This window comes from Bombina bombina, chromosome 1, assembly GCF_027579735.1.
Source record: "Bombina bombina isolate aBomBom1 chromosome 1, aBomBom1.pri, whole genome shotgun sequence".
Classification (NCBI taxonomy): Eukaryota; Metazoa; Chordata; class Amphibia; order Anura; family Bombinatoridae; genus Bombina; species Bombina bombina.
The window spans coordinates 1,329,993,297-1,330,016,901 of NC_069499.1; the positions used below are offsets into that span (position 1 = coordinate 1,329,993,297).

The window sequence follows — 23,605 nt, forward strand, 5'->3', positions numbered from 1 at the left end:
GGAAACAATTCTTTATAAGAAGTCAATTTAATTGTAAAATATGATGGCAGAAACACATTTAGGGCTTTATAAACAAACCAGTTATTATGAAATTATATTTGATATTATTTCCCTAAGATTTTGCTTTTGATCACTATAAACAAATACATACTGAAAATGTTAACTGTTGTGGGTTTAATGCATTTGCCATTACTTTTAAATCCGTTTCTGCACTTAACATTGTGATTTTATGGCAAATTCTTGCCAGTATAAGTTCCTACTAAGAGGCCCTAATCATAATGTGGACAACAGTGAACAGTAATTTTAGCTGAATTTATTATCACAAGCACATGCTCAACAGAAGGATTGCTGAGCTTCTGAAGTAGAGCCTATGGGGCCGATTTATCAAGCCCCTGTTTTCCGCGCGAGCCTTCAGGACCGCTGCTCCATAACTTGTCCACCTGCTCTGAGGCCGCGGACAGAAATAAACCCGATCAAATACGATTGAGTTGATTGACACCCCCTGCTAGCGGCTGATTGGCTGCAAATCTGCAGGGGGTGGCATTGCACCAGCAGTTCACAAGAACAGCTGGTGCAATGATAAATGCCGACAGCGTATGCTGTCAGCATTTATCGATATGCAGCGGACATGATACGCTACATCGTAACATGTCCGCTCGCACTATGATAAATCTACCCCTATGAGTTGCATTTTCTCCCAAAATATTATACCAATACCAATCACAGTTACTGCCTATTTTGTTGATCTGTGCCAGCTGTTCACAGAGATTACCTGAAGTCCAGTCTAGTTCTGGGCTGGTCAAAGTCTGGCACTAAGTCACTCAATATGTGCAAACTAAAAAGTCATCCCCATTTAGTACCTGTCCCAGCCTGAAGGAGAAAATGTAGGGAGGTATGGAATTGTAGTTAGTAATAAACACTAGAAACCAAAGAAAAACAAACTGGCACTACACTGTAAAAATAGGTGAGATAGGAATTATAAAATTCCGGTGCTGCCCCTCAAACATATAATTCAAACAAAAGGACAGGAAAGTAAGGGGTTACTATAGCACTCACTCTCACTCTAAGTGGAGATATAAAGTAAAACCATTCAATAAACACTCAGATGAATGAAGAAATGAGAATGCAGAAGTTTTTAGATCTCTGTGCTTCGTGGATGGGGTTATCTCTACGTTTGGTTTGATTTTTGTTCAATTTACTGCCAACAGTCCATGGCAAAACTGTGTAAGATAAGGTCTGAATCACGTGCCCAGCCTATGACAAGGGCCCCAATGATTGAAAGTGCTACGAGGTGGCAAAATATTCCAAGCTCCCGACATACTATACATGCCATTGGTTGGCAATGCTGGCTATAAATAACGCCCAGCATTGCCGCCCATATTGGTGATTTATAGTAAAATATCCTTTGCCGTGTCTAACCACTAATCCGAATACCCACATACGCTGCGGAACCTGTTGGCGCTCTACAAATACCTGATAATAAATCTTATAACACCTATACTGCCACATACCCACTGCAAGTATCTATCCTATTAACACTTAAACCAAAATACCCACCTCAAGTACTAAACTATTAACCCCTATACCGCCACATACCCACCGCAAGTATTAAACTATTAACCCCTATACCGCCACATACCCACTGCAAGTGCTAAACCCACCGCAAGTGCTAAACTATTAATCCCTATACCACCACATACCCACCGCATGTACAAAACTATTAACTCCTATACCACCATATACCCACTGCAAGTACTAAACTATTAACTCCTATACCGCCACATACCCACCGCATGTACTAAACTATTAACCCCTATACCGCCACATACCCACCACAAGTACTAAACTATTAACCCCTATACCGCCACATACCCACCGCAAGTGCTAAATTATTAACCCCTATACCGCCACATACCCACCGCATGTGCTAAACTATTAACTCCTATACCGCCACATACCCACCACAAGTAATAAACTATTAACCCCTATACCGCCACATACCCCAAATGCAAACTAACCTAAAACATAACTAGGTGATTATTGATGGTTACCATTTATTAGGCCATAATCTCCTAACCACCCCCCATACCTGTAAGGGGGTTTATTAGGTGATTATTGATGGTTACCATTTATTAGGCCTTAATCTCCCTTGTATCTATCCTATTAACCCCTAAACCAACATACCCACCGCAAGTACTAAACTATTAACCCCTATACTTCCACATACCCACTATTAACCCCTATACCGCCACATACCCACCGCATGTACTAAACTATTAACCCCTATACCGCCACATACCCACCGCATGTACTAAACTATTAACCCCTATACCGCCATATACCCACCACAAGTACTAAACTATTAACCCCTATACCGCAACATACCCCAAATGCAAACTAACCTAAGACATAACTAGGTGATTATTGATGGTTACCATTTATTAGGCCATAATCTCCTAACCACCCCCCCCCCCATACCTGTAAGGGGTTTTATTAGGTGATTATTGATGGTTACCATTTATTAGGCCTTAATCTTCTAACCACCCCCCACACAGCTTAGGGGTTAATAGTAGATTTATCTACAATTTTGTTTTAAATATTATGCATTCTTATGTATGATGCATATTCTTTTAACTATTGTATATAAATTAATGTGTATTTATTTTTTCTTGATGTGTTTTATATTGTAGACATAAATATATATTTTAAAATGTATAATTATGTTACAAAAGGCATTCGTATTACAATTGTTTTATTACATAACAGGCATGCAGTTATGTAATACTATAATTATAATGCAACTGTCTTTTATAACATAAATATCTAATTTAAAAACATTTATTTAAAATAATAAACACATAAAGCAAGAATATCTACATTTTAATTTATATATCCAATACTTAAACTAATATGCATTATTCATGACCATGCATTTTATTTCAAACATTGTAGATAGAATGTAATATTTAAACCGTTATGCATGTATATTGCATGTATATTGCATAAAACTTTAAGTATTGCATATAAAATAAAATGTATTTATGTTAGCTTCTTGTGTTTTTATATATATGGGTAACAGGGACTTAGCTGGGTGTTCTGGGGGGGTGTAGGTTAGGCGTGACATAGGTGTAGGTGGTCAGAGGGAGTTAGCTGGGTGGTGCAAGGGGAGTGTAGGTTAGTTATGACTTAGGTGCAGGTGGTCAGTGGGAGGTAGCAAGGCAGAGCAGGGGGAGTATAGCTTAGACGTGATGTAGTTATAGCTGTTCAGGGGGAGTTAGCGGGGAATGCTAATGGGAGTAGCCTGCACTTTGATTTGGATACATCGACACAAGATCGATATGTTCGAATCAGCAAAGTGCAGGTTGCGAGGAAGACATTGCCTGATGTAGTTAGTGTAGGTGTAATTAAGGTTAGGTCCCCACGACAATATTTGGAGTGCGCCTACACGGAAACTATTTTAGTTTCAGTGAGCGCAATGTCTCAAATAGGGCCCCCTCTGGCCGCAGCAATATGCCGACGGTTGGCGATGTCGGTGATGCGGGTGGTGACGTCACGCTCCCATTGACTTCTATGAGAGAGATATTGCTGCTCGGCGGCATTGCTCGTACATGCGGACCTTTTCTTTGAATATCTCAACAGAATGATGGACTGTGAGGCTGACGAGGCCAGTGAGGCAGTTTCTCGACTGTCTGTCGATGCTTTAAATATCAGGGCCCATGTGTTCTAAGGATGAAAAGATGAGGATACGGCACTGGAAAGCTTCATTCCTTGTAAAGTAGGACAGGGACTCCAAGACTAGTGTTAAAGGTATCATCTGTTCCCAAACATCATGTACTATATTCAAGCCTTGTCTCTGGTGCAACTGGTTTTATGGTGTGCCCTATTAATAAATTGACCCTATAGTTGTCCTAACGGAACTCTTAACGAGTCAACCTGCCTTAATCAAAGGAAAAGTAGTCGTTAACTACCTCACTAAGTACAGCAACACCACCCCTCCATTCTCTTCCCCATTCCTCTCTTCCTATCACTTTCCTTAAACCCTTCCCCTATAGTTCACCTAATTGGTTTACACTTCTCTCTATAAAACTGAGGTTTACTGGATGAGATCCATGAGTGGTCTCTTATACTCTAAAGGAGCCTAATACCGTTCTATGGAGATTAAGGGGTCCAAAAGACGCCCTTTGTGATCACTAGAAGGCTCGAAGATTGTAAGGCACGCTAAACACTGTTAAGATTGTATTCTGATATTGTTTTGTTTATATTTTATCTTGGTTTCAAGAATTTTGTAAGCCTTTTCTCAAACCTCAATAAAAAAAAATAAAAAAAAAATAAAAAAATAAAAAAATAAATTGACCCTAACAATACAGAACAATCCTTTGTAAGATATAGAAATTATAAAGCACATAATCTTGGAATATGTATTATCCTACCAAATCCCAGTATTTTACTCTTATATTTTCATACCTCTACTGGTAGTGTTGCTGTGTGCAGACTGTGTTCACATATTATGGTCTGGATTCCACAGCCGATGAAAATGACGAGAAAGCAAAGCTAGAACTTACCAGTGTTTTGCCAGCTGACGGCTTTATTTCCTCTCTGATTTCTTAGCTCAGTTTCCAGACTTCTCTACATAAAGAGGAAAAATATATAAATCATAAGCCTTGAAAGAAAAAATTAAATGACCCTAATAATTACACCATCATATTATTCTTGTGAGTAAACTGTCTATTTTATTTACAATAAATAGTGTTTTATAGGTATGTTATGATTCAGAAATACATGTAAAGCTGTTATGAGGATCACTCATGTGGTTTGGTAAGTTAATGGTTAATTGGACTTTTTGTTTTATTTATTTTTTCATATGGTTTTAATGTCTTTCTCTTTATTAGACACAGAGCTGCAATTTCTTCCAGTTCTAGAAATATTGGCTATTATGTATGAGGTACAAGGATTAGTGAAGGTTCAGCCAAATTGTCATCTTACAGCTTGTGCACACAGTTCTAGATCAGTAGCAGAGTTACAAGATGTCTGATATGTGATAATAATCTGCACGACGACACGCCTTAGCTCCAGATGTTACTTGTACGCCACTGTGACAATTTATATGAAGAGACAATAAAGTAATTTGTTGAGAATACAGAACTGAACAAATAGATATTTCCACTGTCTCTTCAACAAAAGACCGTCTTGTTATTCGACTAATCCACAGAGAACACTATAATGATTAAAGCTAGGGGAGGTCCAGCTATGGTGTTTCTACCCACACACATGCAGAAGATATCAGGGCTACAAGAAAAGCAACAATAATTTATTTTTTATGTGGCTGAACAAAGCTTCTAAAAAGATATGTTTATTGGATACACTTACAAATGTACACAAGTTTTAGGGATATGAAACCTAAATGTTTTATTTCATGATTCAGATACAGCACCCAGTTTTAAACAACTTTACAATTTATTTCTATTATCACATTTTCTTTGTTCTCTTGGTATCCTTTGTTAAAAAGCAGGGATGTAAGCGCAAGCGTGCACGTGTCTAAAGCACTTTATGGCAGCAGTTTTGCATGAATGTTATACATTTGCTAGTGCACTAGATGTGCTTCATATATCCGCACGCTTCCTACCTGGTATCTCTTCAACAAACAATAAAATGACAATGAAGCAAATTACATAATAGAAATAAATTGTATGTTATATCTAAGGGCCTGATGATAAAAGATTCTCCTGTTTGGAGAGATATTGTAGTGCAGACTTCAAAGGGGCTGAACTCACTGAAAGCTAAAAGAAAAAAAGCGGAACCCTCGAGCACTATGAGATTGATACTAGATAGACAAATTTTGCTATACAGTACTTGTGTTTTCTGCATTTTTGTATGTAAAAGAGACAAGCCCAGTGCAATATAGCACCGCATCATATGAGAGTTTTGTTACACTTATACTTTGTGCTTTGTATTTCATATTACTTTACACTTCTGATTGTTTTATTACATTTAAACTTTGCACTTTCTATTTTGTATTTATGTTGTATATAGGGTGACCAACCATTATGCCGCTTTAAAAAGGGACACATGAAAAATACATATGTCAGGGCTGTTTTAGGGCTGTTTAAAAAAATGTTTTGTATAAGAACCCTGACATATGTATTTTTCATATGTGTCCCTTTTTAAAGCTGCAATATGGTCACCCTATGTATATAGCAGTGTATTTATGATTGTGATTTCACAAATTATGATTATGCGTTAACAGTTTCTGTGTAATTTTAACAAATTAGGCTCATACTTTGTATATTATCTGTATCTTTTACAAACTACATTGAGTAGGTTGAGGAGGGATCCCTACAGTTAAAAAAAAAAAAAGCAAAAAGCCCTAAAACTGCATACTGGCAGACTGTCTGCCAGAACCTTAGATGGTGGTGACCAAGGGGATGGGGGGCGGAGGGAAGAGAGCTGTTTGGCAGGGATTAGGTAGGGATCAGTCAGGTGGGAGGGTAATACCTAAACTACAATAATATTACCCTTGCTAGCTAAATAATTAACCCCTTCACTGCCAGGAATATTTGGGGCGCGATCCGATATAGATCGTAGTTTGTGGCGCAAGCGAGGGAACCCCCGCCGCCCGTAGTTTCAGCTCGCAACTCGAGCTATCCAATATACCCCGCCGTCAGATGCTAAAGTGCCGTAAGTTGGATAAACCAGCGATGTCCAGAAATCTGCGTAAGTACAAATTTCTGGAGTCGCCAGTGACTTACGGCACTTTAGAAACTGCCGGCGCCTACAAAACCTGACTAAAGTATTAAATCTCCTGTACTGTCTAACACGCCTCCCAAACATAGCCCGACACGTCTAACCGTCTATCCACTATCCCCCCTCAATCTCCTAATAATAAAAAATGTATTAACCCCTAAACCGCCGCTCCCGGACCCCGCCGCACCTAATAAATGTATTAACCCCTAAACCGCCGCTCCCGGACCCCGCCGCCAGCTACATTAACTACCCCCTAATGTGAGCTCCTACCCCGCCGCCACCTACATTAAACTACCCCCTAATGTGAGCTCCTACCCCGCCACCACCTACATTAAACTACCCCCTAATGTGAGCCCCTTACACCGCCGCCAGCTACATTAAACTACCCCCTAATGTGAGCCCCTTACACCGCCGCCAGCTACATTAAACTACCCCCTAATGTGAGCTCCTACCCCACCGCCAGCTACATTAACTACCCCCTAATGTGAGCTCCTACCCCGCCGCCAGCTACATTAACTACCCCCTAATGTGAGCCCCTTACACCGCCGCCAGCTACATTAAACTACCCCCTAATGTGAGCCCCTTACACCGCCGCCAGCTACATTAAACTACCCCCTAATGTGAGCCCCTTACACCGCTGCCAGCTACATTAAACTACCCCCTAATGTGAGCTCCTACCCCGCCGCCAGCTACATTAACTACCCCCTAATGTGAGCTCCTACCCCGCCGCCAGCTACATTAACTACCCCCTAATATGAGCTCCTACCCCGCCGCCAGCAACATTAAACTACCCCCAATGTGAGCTCCTATCCCGCCGCCAGCTATATTAAATGTATTAACCCCTAATTTAATCCCCCTACCCCGCCACCAGCTATATTAAATATATTAACCCCTAATCGAATCCCCCTACACCGCCGACAGCTATATTAAATACATTAACCCCTAATCTAATCCCCCTAAAGTAATCACCTCTATTACCAGCCCTTAAAAGGGCCTTTTGCGTGACATTGCCCCAAAGTAACAGCTCTATTGCCAGCCCTTCAAAGGGCTTTTTGTGGGGCATTTCCCCAAAGTAATCAGCTCTTTTACCAGCCCTTAAAAGGGCTTTTGGCGGGGCATTGTCACAAAGTAATCAGCTCTTTTGCATCTAATCTAAATCCCCCTACACCGCCGCCACCTATAATAAATGTATTACCCCCTAATCTAATCCCCCTACACCGCCACCAACCTATAATAAATGTATTACCCCCTAATCTAATCTCCCTACACCGCCGCCACCTATATTAAATAGATTAACCCCTAATCTAATCCCCCTACACCGCCGCCAGCTATATTAACTATATTAACCCTAATTATATTAATTCAATCAGCCAATCAGATTTTTCCTACCTTAATTCCTATTGGCTGATAGAATCCTATCAGCCAATCGGAATTCAACGGACGCCATCTTGGATGACATTATTTAAAGGAACCTCATTCATCGGGAAGTCGTCGTGCCGGATGGATGTTCTGCGTCGGAGGAGCGAAGAAAGAAGATTGAAGATGCCGCTTGATTGAAGACATAGCCCGGATGGAGACTTCTGCTCTGCCGCTTGATTGAAGACATTGCCCGGATGGAAGACTTCTTCTCTGCCGCTTGATTGAAGACATCGCCCGGATCGGATGAAGAGTTCGACCCGGCTGGGTGAAGACAAGGTAGGGAGATCTTCAGGGGGGTAGTGTTAGGTTTATTTAAGGGGGGTTTGGGTTAGAGTAGGGGTATGTGGGTGGTGGGTTGTAATGTTGGGGGGTGGTATTGTGTTTTTTTTTACAGGCAAAAGAGCTGATTTCTTTGGGGCATGCCCCGCAAAAAGCCCTTTTAAGGGCTGGTAAGGTAATAGAGCTGTTAACTTTTTTAATTTAGATTAGGGGAGGGAAATTTTTTTTATTTTGGGGGGCTTTGTTATTTTATTAGGGGGCTTAGAATAGGTGTAATTAGCTTAAAATTCTTGTATTTTTTTTATTTTTTGTAATTTAGTGTTTTGTTTTTTTTGTAATTTAGTTTAGTTTATTTAATTGTATTTTAGTTTAGATATTTGTAGTTTATTTAATTTATTGATAGTGTAGGTGTATTTGTAACTTAGGTTAGGATTTATTTTACAGGTAAATTGGTAATTATTTTAACTAGGTAGCCATTAAATAGTTATTAACTATTTAATAGCTATTGTACCTAGTTAAAATAAATACCAAGTTACCTGTAAAATAAATATAAACCCTAAAATAGCTACAATGTAATTATTAATTACATTGTAGCTATCTTAGGGTTTATTTTATAGGTAAGTAATTAGATTTAAATCGGAATATTTTAATTAATAATATTAATTAGATTTATTTTAATAAGAATTTAGTTAGGGATGTTAGAGTTAGATAGGGTTATTATACTTAATATATATATAATATAATAATGATATTAACTATATTAACCCTAATATAATTAGGGTTAATATAGTTAATATATATAATATAATAACTATATTAACTATATTAACCCTAATATAATTAGGGTTAATATAGTTAATATAGCTGGCGGCGGTGTAGGGGGATTAGATTAGGGGGTAATACATTTATTATAGGTGGCGGCGGTGTAGGGGGATTTAGATTAGATGCAAAAGAGCTGATTACTTTGTGACAATGCCCCGCCAAAAGCCCTTTTAAGGGCTGGTAAAAGAGCTGATTACTTTGGGGAAATGCCCCGCAAAAAGCCCTTTTAAGGTCTGGCAATAGAGCTGTTACTTTGGGGCAATGTCACGCAAAAGGCACTTTTATGGGCTGGTAATAGAGGTGATTACTTTAGGGGGATTAGATTAGGGGTTAATGTATTTAATATAGCTGGCGGCGGTGTAGGGGGATTAGATTAGGGGTTAATACATTTAATATAGCTGGCGGCGGGGTAGGGGGATTAGATTAGGGGTTAATACATTTAATATAGGTGGCGGCGGGGTAGGAGCTCACATTAGGGGGTAGTTTAATATAGCTGGCGGCGGGGTAGGAGCTCACATTAGGAGGTATGTAATGTAGCTGGCGACGGTGTAGGGGGATCACATTAGGGGGTTATACTTTTAATGTAGGTGGCGGCGGGGTCCGGGAGCGGCGGTTTAGGGGTTAAATAATTTATTAGGGAATGCGGCGGGGGATCTCGGTTGACAGGTAGATAGACATTGCGCATGCGTTAGGTGTTAGGTTTTATTTTGCAGGTAGTTTAGGGAGTTACGGGGCTCCAATACACAACGTAAGGCTTACTACGGCTGCAATTTGTGGCGAGGTGAAAATGGAGTAAGATTTCTCGCGGGTTTGGTATACCTGTCTATGGCCCAAAAAACTACGGGCGAAGGCAGAAATATACGAGCGTAACTTCTAGGTTACGCCGTATATGTGATGCCAAACCCGCGCAAAATTCGGCGTCGCCGGCTTTTGCGGGCAACGCTGCATATCGGATCGGGCCCCAGAAGGGTGGTGCGCAGCTGCATTTAGCTGCCTTCTAATTACCAAAAAGCAATGACAAAGCCATGCATGTCTGCTATTTCTGAACATAGAGGATGCCAGAGAAGCTTTTACAACGATTTGTGTTATGACTGCACAAGCGGTATGTAAATAATTTCAGTGAGAATCCCAAAGTTTGTGAAAAAGTTAACAATTTTTAACATAATCGGATTTGGTGGTGAAAGGTGGCGTGAAATATACCAAAATTGACTTAGATCAATGCTTTGGGTGTCTTTAAAAAAAAAATATATATATATTAAACCAAGGCTGTTTCAATGGAGCGATAGCAAAAATGCTAAAAATTCGCCAGTATTTTGTGCAAGTTTTTCTCTGAAATTGCGAGTAGTGAAGTAGTTAAAGACGTTAAACTGAAAGTCATTTGCCTTCAAAATGTTCCACTCTGCTGGACTTATTTTGGACGCCTACCAAGATTTCTTTGAGGTTTTCTATGAGACGCTCAGTATTGGCAGTGAGAGAAGGAAAAATATTAACTGAGAAATCATTTTTGGATGAGGCTGCAGTTCAAATAAGTGGGTCCGACAGCAAACTGATAGAGTGAAGATAAGTATTCCCTTTCAAACCTGAAACTATAGATCAGAAAATATCTTGATTTTGTGATTTCAGGAGTCACGCGAGTAAACTTTCTATCATATTACTGCAAGCAGTAATGTAATAGTACTACTTTCTAGCACATGGATTAATGCAGTCATTAATGTGCCATAGTTTTGAGCAAATACACCAAATGAAAAAGAAAGTACGATGTTTGAAGAATATGGGAGCTAACATACATTCTGTAGACTACTAAAGCCATTAGAAAATAGATTCAGATTTTGTCCATTTCTTCCGTTGCTTAGGAATACCCTCAAGGAGTCCAAATCCACAGTGTCAATGGCCCATTCCTCTAGACAGTGGTACAATCGTATAGTGTCCACATGGTAGGCTTAATTCACTTGTAAAATGCCACAAGTTGCTTGTTTTTGCTTCTGCAGAGAGGAAAATTTAGCAATAAGTTATTCTAGTGCAGAAATGGCTAACTTTGGCAGCCCTGACGTTTCAGAACTACTTTTCCCATGATGCTCAACTAGACTGCAGAGTGCCTAAGCATCATGGGTAATGTAGTTCCAAAACACCTGGGCTGCCAAGGTTAGCCATCAGTATTCTAGTGTAATATCAGGAATTTCACCCCCATGATTCCTTCCTGCAGTTAGGGTACAAAGCTCTTTGTAAAGAATGTACTGGAGATAATATATATATATATTACAGGAAGGCCTCAGGGTCAAGAGCCTGCATGCTTTTATACTTTTCGCTATGTCATTCTATGAGCTCTTCTTAAATCACTACTTCCTAAAGACTGGACATGTTTAAAACTGAGACTAAGTGGTGTTGGGTTACATAAAACCATAAACAACCACTCTGTTCTGCATCTCAAATAAGTTATAACTATGTCAATATGGAAACACATCATGGGCATATATATGCCTAGGCCCTTTGGGTGCTTTATACAGGGGCATTTTAGTTTTTTGTCACCACTCATACCTGTCATGTCACATGGTACCTGTCAAGTCACATGGTAAAGAGCACAGTAAATGCTCAGTCACCACATCACTCATACTAAATGACAAATGCAGAAAGATGCTTGAGGGAGCATTTCTATCCTATTGTCATATTGATATTAGTTTCTCCTCCAATTACACCTTGGCTCTAGCTCAAGGCCAGTCAGGTGATAGTTTGTTGCCTTACCCCAACTGCAGATACACAGAGCAACTATAATTATCCTATTCTTTTGCACAATTAAATCGCTAATTATCTACTCCACCAATGTGGTGGCCCTGTCCAGACAGTGAGATTGCACAGTTATGTATAATGTGTTGTACAGTTTGTATCATGCCATGTGATGTGCAAAAATATCCAAGAAGCGCTGGGTAAAATATACATATATCAGAGTTCATAATTTCCCCTGACTATAAATCAATAATAAGAGCTATTAATTAATTCGGAATGTGAATTCTCACTCTACTGACACTTATAATATTACTTATGAAACACTGCTGCTTTCTGCATCTGGTTTTACTTAAGCTGTGTTTCTTTTTTTTTTTTTAACTACTCTACAGAAGTAATACATCAATTATTCCTTATATGTTGTACATTTTGTATTTGTTTTAATAACTGATTATTGTTCAGCTTGCCAATCTGCTTTAGGACTTCAGAATATATTTATACTGCAAATTTGGGCAATACTTAGAATAGTGGTATACATGGCAGGGTCAGAATTTGGACATTGGAACATGAAAGCATGGATCCATCCTGCCTTGTAGCAACGGTTCAGGCTGCTGGTGGTGGTGTAATGGTATGGGGGATATTTTCTTGGCACACTTTGGGCCCCTTGGTACCATTTGAGCATCGTTTAAATGCCCCGGCCTACCTGAGTATTGCTGCTGACCATGTCCATCCCGTTATGACTACAGTGTACCCATCTTTTGATGGCTACTTCCAGCAGGATAATTCACCATCTCACAAAGCTCAAATAATCTCAAACTGGTTTATTGAACATGACAATAAGTTCACTGTACTCCAATGGCCTCCACAGTCACCAGCTCTCAATCCAATAGAGCACCTTTGGGATGTGGTGGAACGGGAGATTCGCATCATGGATGTGCAGCCGACAAATCTGCAGCAACTGCGTGATGCTATCATGTCAATATGGACCAAAATCTCTGAGGAATGTTTCCAACACCTTGTTGAATCTATGCCACAAAGAATTAAGGCAGTTCTGAAGGCAAAAGGGGGTCCCAACCTAGAACTAGCAAGGTGTACGTAATAAAGTGGCTGGTGAGTGTATATACAGTATGTTTATATATATATATATATATATATATATATATATACACACACGTTTATATTTATTTTTATATATATATATATATATATATATATATACACGTGCGTGTGTGTATATATATATATATATATATATATATATATACATTTCTTTTTGTAATATAGTACTCTGTTTTCTAACTACAGGTCACCTTTATTTACTGCAACTTTTCCAGAAACACAACCACAGTTAAGAAATCAAGTAACATACACAATATATCCATCAATTACCTTTTTTCGACCATCTTTTTTGGCTCGTGACTTGGATAAGCAGATGTTGTGTTTGGTGGATTTAAAGGACTCCAGTCTCCGCTTCATGTTCTGCTGGAAGACCTCTTTTTCTTGCCTAGCTTTTTCATCTGGCGTCATAAAATGGCGACTGTAACTAGCTCTGCACTGTGGACAAAAGTAAAAATAAAAAATAACTATAAGGCAAACCTCCAGGCATCAGGAGAAAGCTTGCTGGTCATCCAATCAAAAGCTTCAGTTTAATTTAAAATTATTATAAAAGGTTTATATTGACTATAGCAGTTCTATCCAACCTAAGGCCGGAAACTGCAATGTGGCATGGCAATAAACATTTTTTTGTTATCCCTTATTCATGCCATGCCAAACAAACAATCCTCACACCTTTATATACCTAAACACCACTAGGTGGCGATAGAGAGAATTTAACCCTATCAATACATCAAATGTAAAAAACATACATACACAGATAGAAGCAACATAACATTTCAAATAGGTACATCTCATTTTACAAAAAATTGATATGTATATAGAGACATTTTCAATCTACATAATTACCAAAAACATTATTTTTTATCTCCAGAAAGAGAGTAAATGACAAGCAGATGACTGACTAATATACACAACTATAGAAAGATAGATAGATCCCATTCCTTATTCATTCCCTTGGGACTAAGTGACCCCAATTCGTATATCCAAAAGGATTCTTTCTTCTTAAGCAATTGCTTAAAAGATAGATCCAGAGATATGACCCAGAGGGATCCAGACGGCAAAACTCCTACGGCCAGCAGCAACGCTCTATGCGTAGCAAGTCCCAGTGTGCAAGCAGAAGTGAGTCATCTGACACGCCGGGGGAGTCCGGCAGCGAAAGAGACGCGGAGGCCGCAAACACCAAGGCAGAAACAAACGCCAAAAAGAAAAAGCAGGACCGACAACTGAGGTCTACATCCAGTCACTGAGACCCGTAAATATCAAGGCACCGGATGGCTTGGCAAGAGATACAGCAGAGTGCAATGAAGGGATGGTAGATATGGGACAGTCTGTCATTAATAATGTGATAAATATCTCCAAATGTGAACTTTCAGATAAAGAACTGGAGCTTTTGAATAAGGGCTTTGCTTTTTGCCCTGTTAAGAACTGTAACTTTTTTGAACTTCAGAAGGACTTGTTTAAGTTCTTCAGAAGCTTGAAATTAAAAACAATGTTTTTTGATTCTAAGTCACAAATTGTTAATGAGAGTCCCACTATCCATTTACAACAATTGGGTTAAAAGAAAAAAAGTCACTTTAATCCTGGGAGCGTCAATCATAGTGTTGAAACTTTTTCTGCTTTGGTACAGAGAGATATTTGCCTTTTACAGAATAAAATTGAAAAATATAAAAATAAGAATTTTCTTAAAAAGGCTAATAATCTATCTAGAGAACATACACATACTTTGCACTCCCTTAAGGAAAAAACTGACATTATTCTGAAAAGGGCCGATAAGGGAGGTGCAGTAGTGTTATTAGACAAAGATTACTATATTAATGAGATTTATTCTCAACTCAAATAAACAGCAGTCTATAAGAAATTGGCTTACAATCCAATATTCAATATACAAAAAGAAATTGACAACTGCATTTGTATTGCATTAAAAAATGGTATTATAGGCAAAGATGTTGCTGTTTTTTTGAAAATTGAGAAACCCTGCACCTCTGTAATCTACACCCTACCAAAGGTGCATAAAAATCTCAGCGAGCCACCTGGCCGCCCAATTGTAGCCAGCACTAACTCTGCTTTTACAAACATCTCCATTTTCTTGGATAAAATCTTACGTCCATATGTAGAAATGTCCAGTTCATTTGTTAAAGACACTGGTGACTTTTTTAATAAACTGAATGCCCTGGATTTAACTACAAATAAATTTATACTTTTTAGTTTAGACGTTGAGTTTATATACGTCTATAACTCACACCAGTGGAATGGGTTCAGTTTATTACACTTTGTCATTGGATAAAAAGTACAATATGAGTCAGATAGACTTTTTCATGCAATTGCTCTCTATCTCTATATGGTAATTACTTTTTATTTAGAGATGATTATTATCTACAATTACAGGGGACTGCCATGGGATCCAACGTTGCTCTGAATTATGCCAACATTTTTATGAATGTTTATGAAGAGAAATATATATTTTGTAACAATTTATTCATTCAATATGGCACCACTCTGACTCAATCCCGCCCCATTTGGGTCAGCCCCGTCCCCCTCCGGCTCCTCCTCGCCACCTCAGCCTTGCATTACACACAGCACAACAAAAAATGGTTGTAGAGTATATACATATTAACACATATACACAAACTCACACATAGGCACTTACGCACACACTCACACAGTCTCATGCTACAGTCTCTCTCACACTCACACAGTCTCTCTCTCTCTCTCTCTCTCTCTCTCTCACACACACACATAGGCCCACTCACACAGTCTCTCTCACACACATAGGCCCACTCACACAGTCTCTCTCTCTCACACACACACACACACACATATATGCTCACACAGTCTCTCTCTCACACTCACACACACACACACATATATGCTCACACAGTCTCTCTCACACACACATAGGTTCACATAGTCTCTCTATCTCACACACCCACATAGGTTCACACAGTCTCTCTCTCACACACACATAGGCTCACACAGTCTCTCTCTCTCACACACACACAGGATAGTGAGAAATATACATCATAAGCCAAGGGAAGGTGTATCACAGGATTTTAGGGGGGCACTATTAAAATCTACCAATGATCGCAATTTCATGCTCCAATATCAAAAAAGCAAGGGAGATATACTCTTAAAAACAAAAAAAATAGAGTATCAGGCAGTGATGTAGTTTGTTTTTGTGCTGTCCTAAGTACTGGGAAATATCTTCCCCTTTAACCCCCAACCCCAAATATTTTAGTTCACATTTGACTATATTTCTCAGAACCTGAGAATGCATGGAATAGCCATTCACCAATCACCTCCACTAAACAATGAAGGATCATTTAATGCCATACACTTATTTTGTAAAATATTTGAAGAGCATAAGGATGGGAAGGCAATGGCATCATGCCCTAGAACTATCCCTCAAAATCTGCTGCTGCCCTAGGCCCAGGCATAGTAAGTCTAACTAAAACTGCATTCCTACTTATAGGTACTGAGTACAAATAAAGCTGATACAGCTCTGAGCCAAATGCAGACTGCAGTGGTCCTGAAAACAGGTCTTCACAAAATTTAAATGACAGTGAGTGCTGGCTCCTGGCTGTTCTGCTTTTTTGCTGATGGCCACCTCAGTACTACGTGGCCTGGCCTGCTGCTGCACACTGCCTGCTGCCCCAAATAAATTACTAGTATAGAGTGAGTAATAGAGTGTACTACCTTATTCTCTATCTTCACCTTCCTTCGGCTGCCGCTTCAGACTCTGCCCTCGCTCTCTCTGTCCAGTCAGTGTCACTGTGTCCACCACCGTCCGCACCACACGCACGTGATCCCACGACGGCTCAGTGACAGACAGTCCTGATCTTGGCGCAAAGGCAGCACGCAGTCGCAGACGCAGCGCTCCCAGCCAGGCTGAGGCTCCCGCTCCCTGCCTCCCTCCACTATGTCACGTGGTGGCGCCGGCGCTTGGTGAGAGTCGACTCGTCGTGACATCATCACAGACACAGACAGCAGTGACAGCCGCGGCCGCCTGCCACCCCTCAGCCCTGGCTCACTCACCCACCTGCTGACCCGGCCGCCGGCCCATAGGAACAACTGAGTCTGACAGTCTGTCTGTCACAGTGTGATAGTAACTCTATACACTGCTGCCAGGCTGTAGACTGCAACTCAGTTGGTGGTACTGGTACTTGTGGAGTCAGAGTGAGGCACAGCATGGCAGCCACAGCAGCGGTCGGAGAGGGGGACGGTTAGGTTTCGTTATGTGACAACAACACATATACCAATAAACCATATTAAGTTTAATAAATAAAAGTTTTAAACAATTAATTATTTACTAATAACACGGATGCTGCTGTAGCAGTGGGGAGGGGAGGTAGGGACTGGTGGATACCTTACCGGCCGGCGCGGCCGCAATAGCAATAAATATAAAGCAAGCTGCAATAAATTTAGACACAGCAGCCAGGCCACCCCAGCTGAGCTGCCGGCCGGCGGCCCATCGGGATTTTTCCCGGTATCCCGGCTGCCCAATCCGGCCCTGAGGGGAATTGAATTCATCTACCAACCACATTAAATTTAAGTTCACATGGAGTGAAGAGTCTTTGGATTTTTTAGATGTTAGAATTACTAAGGCTGGTAATTCTTTTATTACAGATTTATATAGAAAAACAACTGATCACAATAGCCTACTTAGGTTTGATAGTGCGCATCCACCTTCCCTTATTAAGTCTTTACCACATAGCCAAATGCTTTGTGTACATAGAATTGTTTCCTCTGAGGATTTGGTAGACAAGAGATTGGCTGAAATGGGCCAAAGATTTAAAGATAGGGGTTATCCACAAGATATGATTGCTAAAAATATAAATGCAGTAAGATCTATCTTAAGAGATTCCCTTTTGAAATCTAAAGTGGATAAAAAATCCCAAACCCCTAGAACCATTTTTGTTTCACAATATAATGCCCAAAGTCATGATATTCAGCGTATCATCAGAAAACACTGGAGTATACTTTCTAACTGCAATCCTGATATCAAAGAATTTAAAGATTATCCTATGCCAGCCTTTATGAGAGGTAGAAATTTACAGGAGGAATTAGTTAAAGCAGATATAGGCCCCAAAAGTGTTTCTAAAACTAGATTTATTTCCTCTTGCAATAAAGGTTGTTTTCCATGTTTAGGATGCTCGTGCTGCAGTAATAGGTCAAAAGGCTCTGTATTCTATAATCCCCATACGGGCAAGAAATATAGTATTAAGGGTTACTATACCTGCCTTAGTACTTTTATAATTTATATGGTTAAATGCCCTTGTGGGATGGTTTATATAGGTGAATCGACCCGTAGCGCCAGAGATCGCATAATTGAACATAAAAGTAATATACGTACTAAAAATCTAAAAGCCCCTCTTGCATATCACTTTGTGACTGCTGGCCATTCAATTAGCCAACTAAAATTTCAGATAATTGATCAAATTTTGTTGCCACGCAGGGGAGGAGATAGGGAGCAATTGCTTAAGAAGAAAGAATCCTTTTGGATATACGAATTGGGGTCACTTAGTCCCAAGGGAATGAATAAGGAATGGGATCTATCTATCTTTCTATAGTTGTGTATATTAGTCAGTCATCTGCTTGTCATTTACTCTCTTTCTGGAGATAAAAATAATGTTTTTGGTAATTATGTAGATTGAAAATGTCTCTATCTACATATCAATTTTTTGTAAAATGAGATGTACCTATTTGAAATGTTATGTTGCTTCTATCTGTGTATGTATGTTTTTTACATTTGATGTATTGATAGGGTTAAATTCTCTCTATCGCCACCTAGTGGTGTTTAGGTATATAAAGGTGTGAGGATTGTTTGTTTGGCATGGCATGAATAAGGGATAACATCCCGAAACGTAGCCCATTTTTCTGTCTTATCTAATAAATATTAGATGTATGCTGTCACCTTCCTGACTGTTTTTTGTTATTGCATTGGACCTGTGAGCAGAGGTCCTGTTGGTGACGTGCATTTATCCCAGAGTGCTGACATTTTCGTGTGTTGAATAAACATTTTTTTTACAGGAACATTATACCACATTTAGCTGGTTATTTTGAAATCCAATTCTTATCTCTTAAATTTGCTTCTAACAAAGTGCTTTTCCACATGGCTTCTCCGTTCAGCTGACAGATAAAGATATGAAAGGAGTTTGTGTCTCAGATTTGTCCTGTCTGGGAAGATTCATTTTGTGCTTTTATGTATGCATAAATATGTAGAATTGCAATCTGCATAAGCAAATACAATATTATACAGCCAAATAACCTGTAAATGTTTTGATTTTTAGAATTTCTAAAATTTCCAAGGGAAAAAATAAATCCAGTGTGGCGCCTTATTTGAATATTTCTGTCTTTAAAACCGTGTAATGGATGAGAATATGGTTTAGTGAACATACCCTTCTGCGTGGTTTATAGAGGCTCCCACGGAGTACGTGATGCATGACGGCATCCTCTCTGTGTCTCCCACTGCGCACAGTGTCTATGGCCTGAAGGTCTAGACAGGCTTTACTCCCGTTTTCCCTTCTGTAATGTAAAGAACATAAATAAGGCACAAGCGGTCATTAAAATCATTGTGACAAGTATGTATAGGACCTGACTTTGCTTTAGAGACAATAAGAAACGGGATAATCATGTTCTGTTCATTTCAACGTAAAACAGCTCATTGTTAAACAATATGCTCATAGGTTTGTAATATATTATCAGTTAATGTTTTATAATAGTTAGCTTCTCTATGTCATAAAGTTCAGATAAGTACAAAGAAACAAGGTGCTCTTGTGGGTGTCAATGCCTAAAACACAATTTGAAGCAAAACAGTTCTCATAGTAGGACAATAAAATTAATAAAGGAATAAAGTCATGTATTGACTCATACTTCAGTGAGCAAATACCTTTTAAATACATTTGTTTGCACTAAAACTTGTGTACTTTTCTACACAAATATATACAGGGTAAATGATACCTTAGAATATAACTGCCGTGCCTAACCACTAATAATAATACCCCTAAACCGAAGTACCCCATGATCACAAACCAACACTACACTAATAAATATCTAAATCTCCACATACCCACAGCAAGTACCCGACTACTCTATTAACCTCTCAAATGCCACACAACCACTGAAAGTATCTCTCCTCTTAAAGCCTCAACCGCCACATCCCCACAGCAAGTATCTATCATGTTAGCCCGTATACTGCCACTAGCCCACTGCATGAACCCATCTAAACTATTAACCCCTATACCGCCACTAGCCCACACCACAAGTACCTTACACTATTAACCCCTAAACCGCCACTAGCCCTCCGCAAGTAACCATCTAAACTATTAACCCCTATACTGCCACTAGCCAACACCGCAAGTACACATCTAAACTATTAACCCTTATACCGCCACTAGCCCACACCACAAGTACCCATCTAAACTATTAACCCCTATACCCAGGCCCGCCACTAGAAATTTTGGGGCCCCTGACTAAGCCAGTGGTCAGGGCTTCCCCCTCCATACTCACTTATATGTTGCCCAAGTCGGCCACCACATAAAGGTACTCTTTCAGCCGGACCCTCCACTTACCTAGCATTTTAAAGATGCCTGTACTAACTGGGATAGCAAGGGGGAAAAATTATGTCAGCCAAAAATGCCTTGTCCACACAACCACTAATCTCCTATTGTGTTCACCAAAGAAAAGAAATTCCACTGAAAAACAGCTGTAATGTGTAAGTTTTTACCAATAGAATGCCAATTGCCATTAACCTGTACCAGCAATCAGATCTCTCTTAAAGGGGTAGTAAAGTCCAAAATAAACTTGCATGATTCAGACAGAGCATGTCATTTTAAGACACTTTTAAATTAACTTCTTTTTTTCAAATGTGCTTTGTTCTCTTGGTATTCCTTGTTGAAAAAGAATACTCAGATATCCTACACTAGTGGAAGCTAGCTGCTGATTAGTGTCTGCACACATTTGTCTCTTGTGATTGGCTAACTAAATGTGTTCAGCTATGTTCCAGTAGTGCAATGTTGTTCCTTTAGCAAAGAATAACAAGATAATGAAGTAAATTGGAAAGTTGTTTAAAATTATTCTATCCAAATCATGACATTTTTTTTTTTTTGGGAGGGTCCTATTCCTTTAAGCTTAAATAATGATACAGTCTCTAACCAATACAGTTTGAAAGTATTTGCTTTGCTAAATATCACATAACCGGCACTCTTAACACTGAAAATTGGACTCTCAGTACAGTTATTTCCCAATATTTTATATTTAAAGTCTGTGGGGCCTATTTATCATTGCGTCAATCTCGACGCATTCGCTGGAGTCAATACGCTTGCCAGACATCGCTGCTGTAAATCTACATACGACGGCCTTATTTATTAAAAAGTCTGTCAAAAACACGCGCGACAAGTACGGAGTGATGAGCATCGGACTGTTGATAAATAAGAGTCATCGATGTTGCGGATATTCTGTTTTTTTCCAACTTTATTTATACCATTTCATTACTCTCCATGAACAAGCACATTTCTCTAAAGCTAATCTTTTATTTTTCATCTGTTAATGTCCAAGAAATAGCTTTGCGTTGAATTTGACAGGGACTTTAAGCGCATTATCAGTTGAAGTTTTGATAAATCTGCCCCTGTGTCTCTTGAATGACTTAACAAAAATGTTCATAGCTAATAAATAAGTGTTAAAGACAGGTTGAGGAAGAATTACATTACATTACAGATACAGATTACATGTAATCAATGTTTTCAGGTTCAAGTGCGTAGTATACATGAAATCAAATAACTCTCAGTTACATATGCATTGATACAGAATAATGTGAGACTTACAAATCAATATTAAATAACTGAAATTCTAGAGATATTACAGTTTTGAACAAGTAATAAATGTCACCGATATTATTTCAAGCAAATTAAACCTCAACCTTTTATAATAAAAATATATCTGGTACTTCTTTGTAATCAATAACAGTTGCCAGATAAAAGGTGTCCCCCAAGGCTGGTTTGTGGGCAATCTTGCACAACAACTTTTATATTGTTAAGGGAAATTATAGGGGGGAATAGAAAAAGCAGCTCATAAGCAATATATACTTTGTAATAGATGCACTATACACATATATAAAAGGTACCCCGCAACCCTAATATAGAAATACTAACTGCCTAAGTATAAGATAGAGAGACTACTAACAATCTTCTAACTGCAGCACCTAGATGCAATCTTATAAGGCGGGTTTAGTTTCCCAGTAGTAAACAAATGTGTGCATGCCCAAGCTAGAAAGCTAAAGATTAAACATAACAGAGAAAAGCAAACACTGTACTGTAAATATTACATATATATATATATATTAAAGACTAGACCCAATAGCAGTAGTTAACAAGTATTAATGGCTAGTTGCATGAGGTAAAAATAAAGTTAGGATAACAACTCACTTAGGAATAGTAAAATAACTACTCCTCTGCAAAATTTTCTATAGAAGAAATATATAGTATAACATAAAAAATAAAACCAAATAGCCTTCATTTCCTAAAATATATTTTATGGCATCCCTCTCTATGCAGCTGCATTAAATGTTTGCTGTACTGTCTACCTCTTAACTTCTCTTTCCTATTAGTAGCATTGTAATGGAATTATAGTAAAAGTAAAAGAGTAACCTCAAAATGCTACCCTCAAATAAACCCGAATACCCTTAGCACAGTAAGAGATAGCCTACTATTGTGCAATAATTTTTCTCCATGGTTAGTGGCCCCCTTGGCCTACCTTTACCCTATCGTTCTCAGTGGCAGCAGGGCAGCAGCACATCCCTTGCTCCTCTAATTTGGTGTGACCGTTAATCTTTTTATACGATTCCTGCATGCCCCTCAATTATAGGGCCAGTCACTTCCCGTGCACTATGTTTGTCCCACCCACCTCCCGCCCCCTCACCAATCAAAATTCAGCTGCCTTTATCAGACTGCCTTTGGTAATGTTCATCATGACAGAGCCTGCAAGACAGTGGAGGTTAGGTAGGCATGTATTATTACGTCATCGGCAGCCAGACACCGGTCGAATCCCTCCTCCCCATCCGGTTTCTTGCAAGTCGCAATAATTGAAGGCACTGACAGGCTGTCAGTCAGTGTCACTGACCTCACCTCCCCAAACTTACAGCGAGAAACACCGGGCTACTCAGCCTCACCAGTCCCCTGACTGTAGTCACCCCTGTCACCCCGTGATGGACGCCCTGCCTATACCACCACTGGCCCACCGCAAGTACCCATCTAAACTATTAACCCCTATACCACCGCAAGTTCCTTACACTATTAACCCCTAATCCGCCACTAGCCCACCGCAAGTACCCTACACTATTAAACCCTAAACCGCCACAACCCCCAATGCAAACTATCACTACTCTACCTAACACCTAGCCCCCCTCTAAACTAAACCCTTTAAGTTACTTAAATAATAAAAAAATCTAAGTTACATAAAATTAAAAAAGACAGTATCCAAAATAAAAAAACATCATTATACCTAAAACTAATCTACA

The 23,605-nt window shown here is 39.3% G+C and overlaps 1 protein-coding gene across 1 annotated transcript in view; it reads right to left on the reverse strand.

The window, feature by feature from the left end:
* Positions 1 to 23,605, reverse strand: part of SLC9A5 (solute carrier family 9 member A5) — a 378,033-nt gene that overhangs the window by 15,945 nt on the left and 338,483 nt on the right. Inside the window, exons 12-14 of the mRNA XM_053719439.1 lie at positions 19,491 to 19,617; positions 13,369 to 13,533; positions 4,563 to 4,626 (exon numbers count right to left, since the gene is read on the reverse strand). Coding sequence (XP_053575414.1) covers positions 4,563 to 4,626; positions 13,369 to 13,533; positions 19,491 to 19,617 — 356 coding nt within the window. The remainder of the gene's footprint in view (positions 1 to 4,562; positions 4,627 to 13,368; positions 13,534 to 19,490; positions 19,618 to 23,605) is intronic.